Raw genomic sequence first — 15,810 nt, forward strand, 5'->3', positions numbered from 1 at the left:
ATGTTTAGAATACCTGTGTGACAAAAATGGATTAAATAATCCAATGTGATGTAGTTAATATTCACAAAAAAGCAACTTCAGTAGACAACCAGCGTTAGCATCCGAGTCGACAATAAAGCTAGCTGAAACAAGAAGTTCTTTTGGTAAATGTATAAAATATGTATACTAAATGACACAGGTAAACTGTACAATGAAATGAATAATAAATGCACAGAGTAAAGTGACCATTCAATTCAAACAAGTGGCAGGGCATCGGCTAGTACCAACGAGTGATTAGCCAGTGAAAACAGCTCACGTACCGAACCACAGGTAAACTGATCAGGTATAGGTCCTATGCGTACACAAAGGAATTTGTACAATCTACATTATTCTCAAAAAATCAAAACTGAAAAATTATACAAAGTTATAACAATGGTCACAAAAGGACATTTCAACCGGAAACAGAACTGTACAAAGCCGGGAAACATCAAACATGTGCATACTGCAAAAAGCTAATGGGAAAACTAAACAATGATTCTCACAAAACGTATACAAAATCTATCACATCTCACTCGATTTCCGAGGGTTCAGGCATATAAAATCCCACTTCTGACACCAATTGTTATGGGTTCGAGTGGTGTAACATGTCAGGAATGAGTTATCATATCTGTATGACGATGTTGTCAGACGGAACAGCAACGACAGGAATAAACGTCTGTATTGCTCTGAGGTCTAACCGATAACTGAGGGCTAAAACATAGGTAATATAAAGGCACGAGGCCTTCCGGAGGATAACTACCCGGAATCCTCGGAACCGTACGTAAAATACAATGCTGTTCCACAACAATATCACCTTAATTGTCGTTATTCAGCATGATTTCTTTGACGTGTTTCTATTTCGGGGAATCGAACCCCGGCCGCCTAGGTGAAAGTAAAGTGTGTTACCTCTTCGCCACCCAACCACCTAGCTGTAAAGCACTTAGCTGATCAACGTATGTCACGTGATATTTCGAGTGACGTTTTAACACCAACAGGTCGTCGTAGGTTTAGGTGATGACCCCATTGGTAGGTGTATCACAGTTGGGACTTGTGTGAAGAGCAATAAAGACAAAGGAATCAAATGACGTAATACCTACTCTTCCAGCCTCATCATCCGGCACACAACCTTGGCAGCGTTGTGGTCCCAACGGGCGTCCATCACTGTGCCCCAATGTCCTCCATAGAATAACTCAATCAGGCCCTCGGTCTGATCATCTCGGAAACGTACGGCCATCCCTAACAAGGATAACTGATTAGGTCTACAATGTATCTACAAACGGACGGACTACAATGTATCTACATACGGACGGTCTACAATGTATCTACAAACGGACGGACTACAATGTATCTAGGTACGGACGGTCTATAATGTATCTACGTACGGACGGACTACAGTGTATATACGTACGGACGGACTACAATGTATCTAGGTACGGACGGTATACAATGTATCTACACACGGACGGACTACAATGTATCTACAAACGGACGGACTACAGTGTATATACGTACGGACGGTCTACAGTGTATCTACACACGGACGGACTACAGTGTATATACGTACGGACGGTCTACAATGTATCTACACACGGACTGACTAAAATGTATCTAGGTATGGACGGTCTACAATGTATCTACACACGGACGGACTACAATGTATCTACAAACGGACGGACTACAATGTATCTACACACGGACGGACTACAATGTATATAGGTACGGACGGTATACAATGTATCTACACACGGACGGACTACAATGTATCTAGGTACGAACGGTATACAATGTATCTACAAACGGACGGTCTACAATGTATATACGTACGGACGGTCTACAATGTATCTACGTACGGCGGGATGCCACTGAGGGCGGGTGCCACTGAGGGCGGGTTGCCACTGAGGGCGGGTGGCGACTGAAGGCAGGGTGCCACTGAGGGCGGGGTGGCACTGAGGGCGTGCCACTGAGGGCGTGCCACTGAGGGCGGGATGGCACTGAGGGCGTGCCACTGAGGGCGGGGTGCCACTGAGGGCGGGGTGGCACTGAGGGCGTGCCACTGAGGGCGGGATGCCACTGAAGGCGATGTTTAAGGATTATTACTAGTAGAGCTGTTATTAAGAAGTGATGGTATCTACGGTTTATCATTATGTTTAATGTAAAAGTATTAACTGTTTAAAATTCCTGATGAAGTACTAGTACCAAAAATTGTTGAAGCTCAAGTTTAATTTTGATAATTATCAGGAAGTGCATAACTTTTAGCATACATGTATGTACTTTCTAATGGTATAATGCACCTGTCATGAAACGGAAAGCTAATAATTGTGTCACCGGATAAATATTCATAGTTACCTGCTTACCTTGCGGTTCAGCTGTGAATAATGTTTTCTCTGTATATTGTTCATGTATCAATATATTTTGCCTTTGTTGGTAAATAATCAATATAAGATTTGTATATACAATGATTTTATTTCGATAGCAAACATGCTTACTTTATATGTTAGTAACGTAATGTAGGCAGTCAATCATTTGTAACGACGCCGGGTTATTTATTAAATAGCAATTAAGGAATAACTCACCAAATAACAAACGAAGCCTAAAGAAAACCATCATCTGTTTTCGGATACAGTTTTGTGCTTGACGATATATTAGTCAGTGTTTAGGGCTGTAATGCCACTCCATGTTATATTTGTAAAACCTTTCAAAAAAAAAAAAATAAATAAAAAAACCCCCCAATAGTGTCAACCTAACCATCTGAACGTCGAAAGTGGAAACAATTTTGGACACGTCAAACTTACCCGACATAATATTCTGACCTAATCTGGATAAAAAATCCGAACCCATCTGGACATATACACACCTGGGCATGACATATATCCTGACCTAATCTGGACATAAACATACCTTGTCATGACATAAAATCCGAACCCATCTGGACATATACATACCTGGGCATGACATAAAATCCGGAACCCATCTGGACATATACATACCTGAACATGACATATATCCTGACCTAAACTGGACATATACATACCTGAACATGACATAAAATCCGGAACCCATCTGGACATATACATACCTGAACATGACATATATCCTGACCTAAACTGGACATATACATACCTGAACATGACATATATCCTGACCTAAACTGGACATATACATACCTGAACATGACATATATCCTGACCTAATCTGGACATATACATACCTGAACATGACATAAAATCCGGAACCCATCTGGACATATACATACCTGAACATGACATATATCCTGACCTAAACTGGACATATACATACCTGAACATGACATAATATCCGGAACCCATCTGGACATATACATACCTGAACATGACATAATATCCGGAACCCATCTGGACATATACATACCTGAACATGACATAATATCCGGAACCCATCTGGACATATACATACCTGAACATGACATAATATCCGGAACCCATCTGGACATATACATACCTGAACATGACATAATATCCGGAACCCATCTGGACATATACATACCTAGACATGACATAATATCCGGAACCCATCTGGACATATACATACCTAGACATGACATAATATCCGGAACCCATCTGGACATATACATACCTAGACATACATAATATCCGGAACCCATCTGGATATATACATACCTGAACATGACATAATATCCGGAACCCATCTGGACATATACATACCTCTTGTACCTAGACATGACATAATATCCGGAGTCCATCTGAACATATAAGTATATACCTGGAAACGACATAAAATACGGAACCCATCTGGACATATACATACCTGGACATCAAATACAATCTGGAACCCATCTGGACATATACATACTTGGACAAGACATAATATGCGGATATGCGGAACTCATCTGGACGTACACATACCTGGACAGTTCATATTGGAATGGCTCTTCGGTACCCATCCGACCTGTTAACAATTTTTTTTAACAGAAGGATTAGTTTAATCCATACAAATTCATGGACAGACGGTGTAAGTTCAGTTTTGCTTCATTGAAAAAGATGAAGTACTTCCAGTATGTGTAGCCTTTCACAAACAATACCACAGTTAAAGCTCTGTCGGTATCATAACATGTCAAAAAGATAGGCGAATTCATTTTATTTATTTATGGGCACTTTATTTTACAGAAATTTAAATAATCGTTATATACCGTATAAAATCATAGAAATGGGGGAATTTGTTTATCGGCCCGGGAACAGCCAGGGTCGTTTTGAGTCTACTTGTAGTAGTTGGTGACTATCTCACTAAACAACACACTGTAAGCACGTACCTCGGATCTAACCGACTGAGCTATGCCCCCCCCCCCCCACCAACCAAACAGGCTTTAACAACTTACGCCATAGTTATATTGTATTTTCCATGATTGGCTGGTTTCGTCGTTGAGGTAGATGTAACATCGACCTTTATGTGCACAATGGAGGGATCTTCGTCCGATTTGCGAGAATGAGAAATTACACCATAAAGTCCGCATACATATTGTACAGGGACTAGCACTGGCTAGGCAATGGTCCGAGAGGAACAACAACAACGCGGTCACCTGAAAAAAGACATCAAATTTCAACAGAAAAACATTCTCAATGATAATGAGAAAAGCTATTGTTTCTTTCGAAAAAGAAAGTTCGTAGCAAGATATGTAAGAGTTATGACACAGTCACGGCACGTGGGAGTTTTACAGAGCGAGTAGAGTTACCGCCCTTAAAGACGAGACTAGTACCTGTGCACTTAATTGGCTCTTCCAGATCACATTATAATTTCCAGGAACCCGACATGGTGACTTTTATTCAAGTACGTTGTACTTTGTGTTTTAACCGGAGAAGAAAAATGCGGTCACCGACATGACTTCAACTCCATAAAGGGCAGTTCCCGGTAAACCGTAATTTCGAACAAGGTAATTAAGATCTAATTGTGTAACTGCCGGTGAGAGAAAGGAACGATAGCTATTGACAACGGTAATGAACGATAGCTATTGACAACGGTAATGAACGATAACTATTGACAACGGTAATGAACGATAACTATCGACAACGGTAATGAACGATAATATGTACGGATTGATAAATCCCTACCGACTCGGTTAGGGAGTTTGTCGCCCTGGTAAGATACTAGCTACTTAATACTAGCTCGACTCTTTTCAGTCTTATCTGTAGAGCATCAGGCTATTAAAACCAGGGGTCCCGGGTTCGATCTCAAGTGGAGGTATTGAAAACATATAATGACCCCTGTTAAAGCAAACTTAACACTTATCACAAAAAACGGTTATAATTTTCCGTCACAAAAAAAAAGTGTCGACAATTCCCCAATGGAGGCCAATCGTCAGTACAGCGTCAACAGGGAATCGAAATGGTTAATCGGTACATAACTTTACTTGTAAACTAGCCGGAATTATTCCACCGGGAGTCAGTAAATCGTTGGCTTACGAAGGCTATATTACACCATTCGAATAAGAAATACTTCCACTGTACATTGTAGATCATTTTAGTCTACGTAGTACGTATACCTATAGTATAAATGGTCAAATTTCACTTTGTACACAAATCTGCTATAAAATGAATTACCTGGATCAACATGGCTGGTTTCCTATCTTGTCGACCTTTTTCTATAAGGTGGGGCATGAATGTACACCGAATGTACACCAGAGTCGCGACATGCTTTAGAAAAAGCACCTTATCTTCTATATTGGCGACAAATCGTGACCCGCCTACCTATATAATAATGATTCAACTTTACATTATTTTTATGGCCTATCAAAATAACATATCATAGATCAAGCTGATAAAAGGCTTCATGGGCCTGTGTCGTTCTGCAGAGAAGTGAAGTCTTTATTTGAAGATAACCAAATTCGTGTTAATTTACAAAAGTTGATAGATCATGGACGAAGAAGGTCAAGTTGATATCCTTTTGTTCAGTAAATTTTACATGCTGAATATAATAACATTGAAAGTGTTGTATTAAGGAACAAATCCTTTGACCCCTGTGACCTTGAAATACCTTTTCATGTAACCTTATATCCCAGCATCAATGGGTAGGGCCCATGTGACTTTTTACAGTATCTAATCACGCCCAGAAACAGAACTGTCGGTTGGCGATGACGTGATGATGACAAAAAGATAGACTTCTCATTTCCGTGCTTGAAGTTTATTCTACATCTCCCTCTTTTCTTCTCTCCTCGATATGAGAGTTCAGAATACAACGAAAGTGCCATTATAATGTGAAGTGCCATTATAATGTGAAAACATTAGGTTAATCTAAAGGTTACATAATGTAACCCTGGTAAATACTAGCCGCAATAAACCGCTCGGCTAGGGAGATCTTCTCTTTAGCTCGATCGGTTGAGCATAAGACTAGTAAGCCAGAGGTCCCGAGTTCGATCCCAAGTCGAGGCAGTGATTTAAATTTAATTAATCATGCGCTCTTTACAATAATTAACTTCCATAGCCGAGGCGTACAAAAGCTTTCTAATCGTGTAATTTAACAATACGAACAATGTGATATGAATACTCGGAGAGCATTACCCTCAATTTATACATTTCACTGGTGGCAAACAAATGATGCCATACATGGTAAGCCATCATAATACATCAAACATGAACATCATATATCTATCATAACCTGGCAACTGAAACACAACTCTATGAATAGTTAGTTTGTATATTTTGTATACAAAGCTGTGTTTTCCTACACAATTAAGGGAGGAGGCTTGAGGCTAACCAATCTTTAGACTTCAGCATCCAATCTAGGAGACCAAATCCAAAGAGAATGTTGTTCGAATGGCCTGGTGTTGTGGTTGATGATGCTCCGTAGAAAGAACTATCATTGATTACTGAAACCACATCCGAAGTACAATCAATAACATCCGATTCCATACCAAGGGGTTGATCTCAAAACCAGGATCCTGAACAGGAACTCGGGCTGATTTTACAGCTTGCTGTAAGTGTAAGAACAAATTGACAGAGTTGGGTTCACGTAAAAACACATTTTAAGACGGTCAACGTGTACTGTTTTTCCCCCTGATATTTCCCCGAAGTCCTTCATTGAAATACTTTGCTCAATTAGACCGGTGGATTTTTTTTTTTTTTTTTTTTTTTGTCAATGGGAGTGGTCAACGGCACCAAATCTGTAATAGGAAGGAGTAATTAATACCTCGCACGTCCCAGGCTTCGAACTAGCGACCTCTGAACACAAACGCTCTGCCACTCTACAAATTTCCCCTATCCTGAGTAAGTAAGATCGATCACCTATATACTCTCGATCTACTTTCACAAATATGAATGAAGACCAGCGGTATGATTTAGAAAGCAACACTTCTCTATTACACTTTCTTTTATTTTACAGTCATGTTACTTCATACCCAGTGATGCCACTTTTTGTAATTTTGATATTGGAGGAATTAAATGATGTCCAATCCTACATGTAGGTTTTTGTCACTTTTTGGCAAATACACAAGAGTAAATATGAGTAAAAGTAGAGATTATAAGGTCATCTTACTAGCTCAGACTTACAGGGATTTCGCTTGAGCCTAGTGCATGGTAGAGGATGTTTGTCTTAAGAGCGACAGGTCACTAATTCGAGACCCAGCGCGGTATTGTTCATTACTCCTTCCTAGTTGCTTATTTTAAACTAACTAGTGCGTTTAAAATATTTGTTAACATTTTTTTCGTCCAAATAGGTACATGTATAACAAATCACGGACAAGCTTGCTGATGGCAAAATGTGAAAGGTAACATGTGGTTGCTTTTAAGACTGTTGAGCACGTGCTCTCGTTCCGGTAAAGTGAAAGTAGAAATTTTGGTATATTAGAGTTGTGTCCCTTAATATGTTTCTACCGGAAGTTCGGGAAATGTGCGTTCGTCGGAGTTGTTGATGTTTTTATCCAAATCGTAGACGACAGATATTATGGAGGACGACAGTTCTGATGATGATGTCATGCAACCTGCTTTGCTGGTGGATGATGATGGAATCGGAGATGAATTCGACCTTGATATACCCCCAACATCAGGCAGTGAATATCTGAAGCGAGTTCGGTAAAATGAAAATAAATATCCTGCCACGGGATACTACAGGCAGCTGTAGTCTACTAGTCTTGATAGCGTCTGTTTGACGTTCTGTAGCCTAACTATAAGAAAACTTTATCGTTTACATTATTAAAATATGCTATTTATTTTTATATGGATTAACATATGTTCTTATCGGGTAATACATGGGGCTATTTATTTTTATATGGATTAACATATGTTCTTATCGGGTAATACATGGGGTGATACCACAGGAATTTGACGTTCTACAGTAAAACCCGTAATGTATTGCTTGGGACTGACGATTCATCTATATATAGAGAATACATGGTCATTGTCTTAAAATATAAGCTGTATTTTGGCGAGGGTAAAGAAAGACAAAAGTGGCGAGCCTTGGCATTCTTTCTGTCCCGAGCCAAAAATACAGCTTATATTTTAAGACACTGACCGTGTATTCTATTTATCCTGCAACAGACATAAAAATAATCATTTTGAAGTGAAAAGATGTCAAAAATGACAGAAATATGTTCGCGTTTTAAACGTAGTTTCACTTTGAAGTAGTCAGTCGAACTGACGCACGTGCTAAGATTCCAAAATACAGCTGTTTTCCTTCACTGCCGTATACATTATTGTACATGTGCAGCAAAAATATATACAGTGGGTGTATTCCAACATTGCGGTGGCAGTTATAGGATAAATAATGTTATGATGTAACCATAAAACGTTATATCTAATTTCTATCATTGGTTTATCATGGGAATATTTCTTATATGAAATACAAGTGACACGGATGATTATTTACAATATCATTTAGTTTAATTGCTGAAGACAACATTTTTCTATTGTAGAACTGATCACTGGTGTATTTATATATAAAGAACTGACAGAAACACTGAAAGTTTTACTTTTAATTGCAACAAAGACACTAACAATAGCAGCTGATGTCTGTAATCAAGCATTGTAAGGCTTTTTATTGTACATTACACCCGGTGAAATTGAGTGATGTGGCTAAACTGTATTACACTAGGTGAAATTGATTGACAGGGCTAAATTATTGTTAATGTAGTGAAAATGAGGGAAGTTATCTCCCTTATTTGGTTGGAACTCATTTCCCAGGTGAGCTCGTATAGAATCCCGCGGGGTGTCCGAGAGCACTTTTCGATCTTGAACCTACAAACAGCTGGACACAATAACATGAGGTACTCACTACTAGAGAAGAGACAAAAGAGTCAAAAAGATTTTTTTTTTTTTTTTTTTTTTTACAAAAATTTCAATATATTTGTCTTGTGTAAGTGAGTTTGACTGTATTTTGTGTTTAATAAGGAAACTGCAATGTGGCAGAAATTGACTTTCTGAAATAATCTGTATTTGTTTTATGATTTTCTGCAGACAAGAAGCTAAAGGATGTCCTAAAGTAGTAGTAGCTGAAGTGGACCAGGCTGGATTTCGTCAAACTGTTCTAATCAATCAGGTAAATCAACACTTAACTCTGGAACAGATTAGTACCGATATCACTGTTTATATACAGCAATAACTGAAACATTTAACTCTGGAACAGATTAGTACCAATATCACTGTTTATTTATATACAGCAATAACTGAAACATTTAACTCTGGAACAGATTAGTACCGATATCACTGTTTATATACAGCAATAACTGAAACACTTAACTCTGGAACAGATTAGTACCAATATCACTGTTTATTTATATACAGCAATAACTGAAACATTTAACTCTGGAACAGATTAGTACCGATATCACTGTTTATATACAGCAATAACTGAAACACTTAACTCTGGAACAGATTAGTACCAATATCACTGTTTATTTATATACAGCAATAACTGAAACACTTAACTCTGGAACAGATTAGTACCGATATCACTGTTTATTTATATACAGCAATAACTGAAACACTTAACTCTGGAACAGATTAGTACCAATATCACTGTTTATTTACATACAGCAATAACTGAAACACTTAACTCTGGAACAGATTAGTATCGATATCACTGTTTATTTATATACAGCAATAACTGAAAAAGCCTAGAGAGGCCAACACAATATCAAGTCAAAGTCACAGGATGGACTATAGAAATTGAAATGTTATTTGTTGCTATAGGCGACCGGCTGTCATCCTGCTCCTAGAGGGTATGCTTTTGACCTTGCTTGGCAGCGTACACAGGTGGCTAACTTTGCAGAGCTAAGACAGGTAAGTTCTTCAGTAAATCTTTTATCAAACACATATCTGTACACTTTCTTTCAATGCATGTGAGTAAGCAGTACAACATATTTGACAAATGAATCAGTCTACTTTATTTATCCAGATGTTACCAAGGTAACTGTAATTGTTATTATTTTTTCAATTTGCAGAACTTGGCAAGGCAAAAGCTCTCCGAAAAAAGCATTCAATCATTCAACAAAGGAGTTTGGTATGTTTGATATTTCTGTAGAACAAATGTAGTTCCTAAAGAATGTTGATCTTTATGAAAAATGTTTGTCAATAAGAGATTCTCTTTTGTATCACCCTATTTATCCTGTAGTAAGACATGAGGACAAACAAAGTGGGGCAGGTTTATTGTAGGAAAATGAATTAACATTTGTTAACTATTACTGAGCTGCACTTTACATGGACAGGGTTTTTGTCAGGCATTGGGCTATTACTAGACCCTGAAATATCTCCAGGCATGGGGTTATTATCTGGCATAGGCTTATAACCAGACATGGGGTTATTACCAGGCATAGGGTTATTACCAGAAATGGGGTTATTACAAGGCATGGGGTTATTACCAGACCATGGGTTTATTACCAGGATTAGGGTTATTACCAGACATGGGGTTGTTACTAGACCATGGGGTTATTACCAGACCATGAGGTTATTACAAGGCATGGGGTTATTACCAGACCATGGGGCTATTACCAGACCATGAGGTTATTACAAGGCATGGGGTTATTACCAGACCATGGGTTTATTACCAGACCATGGGGCTATTACCAGACCATGAGGTTATTACCAGACCATGAGGTTATTACAAGGCATGGGGTTATTACCAGACCATGGGTTTATTATCAGACCATGGGGTTATTACAAGGCATGGGGTTATTACTAGACCATGGGTTTATTATCAGACCATGGGGTTATTACCAGACCATGGGGTTATTACAAGGCATGGGGTTATTACCAGACCATGGGGTTATTACCAGACCATGGGGTATTACCAGACCATGAGGTTATTACCAGACCATGGGTTTATTATCAGACCATGAGGTTATTACAAGGCATAGGGTTATTACAAGGCATGGGGTTATTACCAGACCATGGGTTTATTATCAGACCATGGGGTTATTACAAGGCATGGGGTTATTACCAGACCATGGGGTTATTACAAGGCATGGGGTTATTACCAGACCATGGGGTTATTACCAGACCATGGGGTTATTATCAGACCATGGGGTTATTACAAGGCATGGGGTTATTACCAGACCATGGGGTTATTACAAGGCATGGGGTTATTACAAGGCATGGGGTTATTACCAGACCATGGGGTTATTACAAGGCATGGGGTTATTACCAGACCATGGGGTTATTACCAGACCATGGGGTTATTACCAGACCATGAGGTTATTACAAGGCATGGGGTTATTACCAGACCATGAGGTTATTACAAGGCATGGGGTTATTACCAGACCATGGGGTTATTACAAGGCATGGGGTTATTACCAGACCATGGGTTTATTATCAGACCATGGGGTTATTACAAGGCATGGGGTTATTACCAGACCATGGGGTTATTACCAGACCATGGGGTTATCACCAGGCCCTGGAATATCTCCAGGTCTGGAGTTTTCACAGATTAGTGTGGTAAACCCCAGTTGATATGTGATAAAGCTGTTTTTCTGAATTGTATCATATTAAATTTTCATTCGATGATATCGGAGCAATTTTTATTTTTTTGAAAATTTTACATGAAAACATTGATATTGTTTCTGGCAGCCTGCAGGCAACGATGTGGAGGGTTGGTGCCGACTTTGTTTCGGGAGATTACAACCTGCTGGGTCAAGACCACAGGAAGTAGTACCCGAGGAAGGTGAAGATAAAATGGAGAGAGGAACTCTTCCCTTCCTCAACATCGTCATGGCGATGGACCAGGTGATGTCTTTTTTTTTATTTCAAAACATAAACAATTATTGTTTTATCCTTAATTATAAAATAAAATAATTGGGATGAGGAATATACAATTTCTGAGTTCTGACTTGCACTTTGCCACAGGAGTTATTCCCCCTGAAATTTTAGCCAACATGGGAGGTAGGGCTAGAATCAGAAGGCAAGATGTTGGCACATTTCTGCTGTGTGTGGCAATGAGTAATCTTAATAAATTTCTCAAATATGCAAGGATGGAAGGTGTAAATTCTTTTCACTGCCAAACAGGAAATATATGAATACATGTATTCAGAGAAAGTGAACCTTGCTGATTATGTCTAGCCCACGAAACAAAATTTGGCAAATTGCTCACGTCATGTTGTAGAAGGAAAACCCACCAAGACGAGTCCTGCCCCAACCTTGTTCTCTTATAATAACTGGAGTTTACTGATATGTTGCGATACTTTGGAAGCTTTCATTATTCCTACTTATTTATAAGAGTTTTCTGGTAAATTACCCACAATGTGCAGTTTTAGTGAGAATTTATAAAAGTTCCAACATTGACTGGATGCCTCGTTTGTTTGGCAGGCTGTACTTGTCAAAGTCCTGGAGTACCATGTCAACTGGTTCGAGGCTACAGGATTTACAGACAGACAGGTGTGTATTGTGATTTTTTATTTTGGCTGTGGCGGCAACGCAAATGTTATACTCCAAAAATGAAAAAAAAAGATGTTATACTCCATCAGTGTTTATTATTTCTTCCACTTTTTTCCGCTGGTAGGGTGTCCGAAACTTTTCTTGAAAACCATAAAGCAGAATTTAATGAGACTTATATGAGTGTTTGCAATTTCTTTTTTTTCATCTGTCATCAATTCAGCAGGACCACAGCCTCTGATTGATCGAAGTTTAGATTTTGTCTGATCTTGATGTAATTTGGTATACATGATGTATAGGTAAAGTATGGCAAAGCAAAAACAACCGCAGTGTTCATTTTTTGGAAAAAACAAAATGGCCCTATTTCCTGCCTTTGATTTGTTGAAATTTCAATATTGTCTGATTTTGATGAAATTTGATGTGTAGGTACCTCATTGGACATTCTCATTTTCGTAACCTCACTCTCACATTTCCTGGTCTCTGATCAGTCGAAATGTAGTTATTGTTCAGTTTGGATGAAAATTGGTGTGTTGGGGTATTGGGGACTGTGAATGCAACTGAATTGGTTTTGATATACTTTGACATAACAAACACTATTTCAATATCAACTTCTTCATTTACGACTGCAGGGGTTGTTTGGGGACATATGTGTCCACCATTACAATAAGCACTAATTATTTTTCTTCTTCTTATTGTGGATGAATTTGTCAGACTCATTAATTGAATTTTATTAGATGGATCTTATTAAAACAATAACATCTTGGCCATGGGATGTGCATTCGATCATTTACTGGCCTCTGATTGGTTGAAATTTAGATATTGTTCGATTTCTATGAAAACTGGTATATAAGGGTATTAGGGAACTGAATTCAACTGCATGGGTTTTGTTGCAATGGCAACCACACAGAGGCTTCTGATTGGTTGAAATTTAGATATTGTTCGATTTCAGTGAAAAATGGTATAAAGAGGTATTGAAGAGGACTGCATGTTCAACTGCATGGGTTTTGTTGGCATATGAACCACACAGAGGCTTCTTATTGGTCGAAATTCAGATATGGATTGATTTTTATGAAAATTGATCGATAGGGGATTTAGGGGACTGTGAATTCAGCCGCATGGGTTTCATTGATATAGTCACAACATCTGCATCTTAATGGTACTATTGGGGGTGTTTGGGGGACTTCTGTTTCCCAGTATATTTAGTATTTGTTTACTATATGTTACAGGGGTGCTGGTTCTATGCATTACTGGCTTGGCTACAGAAACCTCTAATACCTGAAGCTTGCTCCCTCCTGCGCTCGCTGGCAAGAGGGGCGGCCAATCTCCGAGCAACTTTAGTGAGTATTACCTTTCTGAATATATATGTCTCCAGGCATTTTTCATGGATAATTTTATTTGTCCAGCAATAAGCCCAGGCAACTCACAGAGATTGACTCAAATGTATGGGTTATGCTTGTGTGTTTAACCACAGTATTCATGTGTGGGCTTATTGCTAAAAGAATATCGCCTAATGCACTTTTTGAAGTTACAATATGTTGTTGGCCATTGAATGTATTTCAGGTGTGTCAATATGTTAAATTTTGAGCATACATTAAAAAAAAAAAATTCTTTTTTTCTATTTCTTAGTTTTTTAAAATACCATATATCTAATGTCATATTTCCTCAGCATTATGTATTATGTTGTTTTTGAGTTCCTGTTTTTAATAACGTACGTTATCTATTAAGAATAAATGTTTCTATTTTCAGGACTCAGCAGATAGCCCCCACCTGGCGCCACTTAACTTGTTCATCTGTTTAGTGTCACGCTACTTTGACCAATCAGATTTAGCCGACCCAGTATCTTGACACCAACAGGAAATTTGATATTCTGTGAACAACCAAACTCAAATTCAGGATGTCAGTCTTCTGAATAGCATGACAATGGAAAGGACGGCAGAAATTCACAAGGGTCGGCAAAAATTCACAAAGGACGGCAGAAATTCACAAAGGTCGGCAAAAACTCACAAAGGACGGCAAAAATTCACAAAGGACGGCAAACATTCACAAAGGACGGCAAAAATTCACTAAGGACGGCAAAAATTCACAAAGGACGGCAAAAATTCACAAAGGACGGCAAAAATTCACTAAGGATGGAGGAAATGCACAAAATTTAAGCCTAGAACCAAATTCATTCATTTTTTGCCGAGAATGAAGTTTTTCAGTTTTAGTTTGTGAATTTAAACTGGAATTTACAACTACATGTTCATTTAAAAGCTGACAAGCGCTGATAAAAAAAATGTCCGGGATTGTAAGGAAGCTGTTTCTGAAATTAATAAAAAAATACATGTTTAAAAATTAATTTCACTGTCAGAGCATGTCAATACATCACCCGGCAGAACTGATTATGACAAGGCAGTCATTCTGTGTCAGAGCTAAGTGAGAAAAGATTATTCATATACAAATAGAATAAACCAGGTAATTAGCTGTTCTCTTTCCAATTCAATGAGGTTTTCTTTTCAACAATAGACATTGTCATTAATATGTCAGCTATTTTTTATGTGGTAAGAATGAGTTTGAAATGGAAGAATGGGGTAAGAATGGAACAGGAAGAATGAATTAGGAATGGAAGAATGGGGCAATGATGAATTAGGAATGGAAGAATGTGGTAGGAATAGTTGAATGATCTTCTGAATGTTGATTTATAATTTTGTGAAAAAAGATGGGTGATAGATGAATATACATCTGTATACAGGAATGTATTGGTAAAGGTTTGTATGTGTTGATTTGTGAATGTACAAGGAAAGTGATGAAATGTGTAAAGTTATGAAATGTAAGTATCATCATATACATACAGTCAATGTACAGACAAAAAAGGACGCCTCATATCACTTTAGTACAATGTACTACATTTGATTTATTCAGTTAGCAGTATTTTGTCAGTTTTTTTTCCAGACTAGTCCAGAATGTC

At 38.3% G+C, this 15,810-nt stretch overlaps 1 protein-coding gene across 1 annotated transcript; it reads left to right on the forward strand.

The window, feature by feature from the left end:
- The first annotated feature begins 7,866 nt into the window (after positions 1-7,866).
- On the forward strand, positions 7,867-14,996 carry LOC117343612 (gem-associated protein 2-like). Its single transcript, XM_033906048.1, is given in 9 exon segments — positions 7,867-8,075; positions 9,456-9,537; positions 10,191-10,280; positions 10,442-10,468; positions 10,471-10,500; positions 12,063-12,218; positions 12,798-12,866; positions 14,090-14,200; positions 14,610-14,996. Coding segments are annotated over 9 exon segments (792 nt in total). The 5' UTR covers positions 7,867-7,947; the 3' UTR covers positions 14,709-14,996.
- Positions 14,997-15,810: the final 814 nt, after the last annotated feature.

Source organism: Pecten maximus, chromosome 15 (assembly GCF_902652985.1).
Source record: "Pecten maximus chromosome 15, xPecMax1.1, whole genome shotgun sequence".
Classification (NCBI taxonomy): Eukaryota; Metazoa; Mollusca; class Bivalvia; order Pectinida; family Pectinidae; genus Pecten; species Pecten maximus.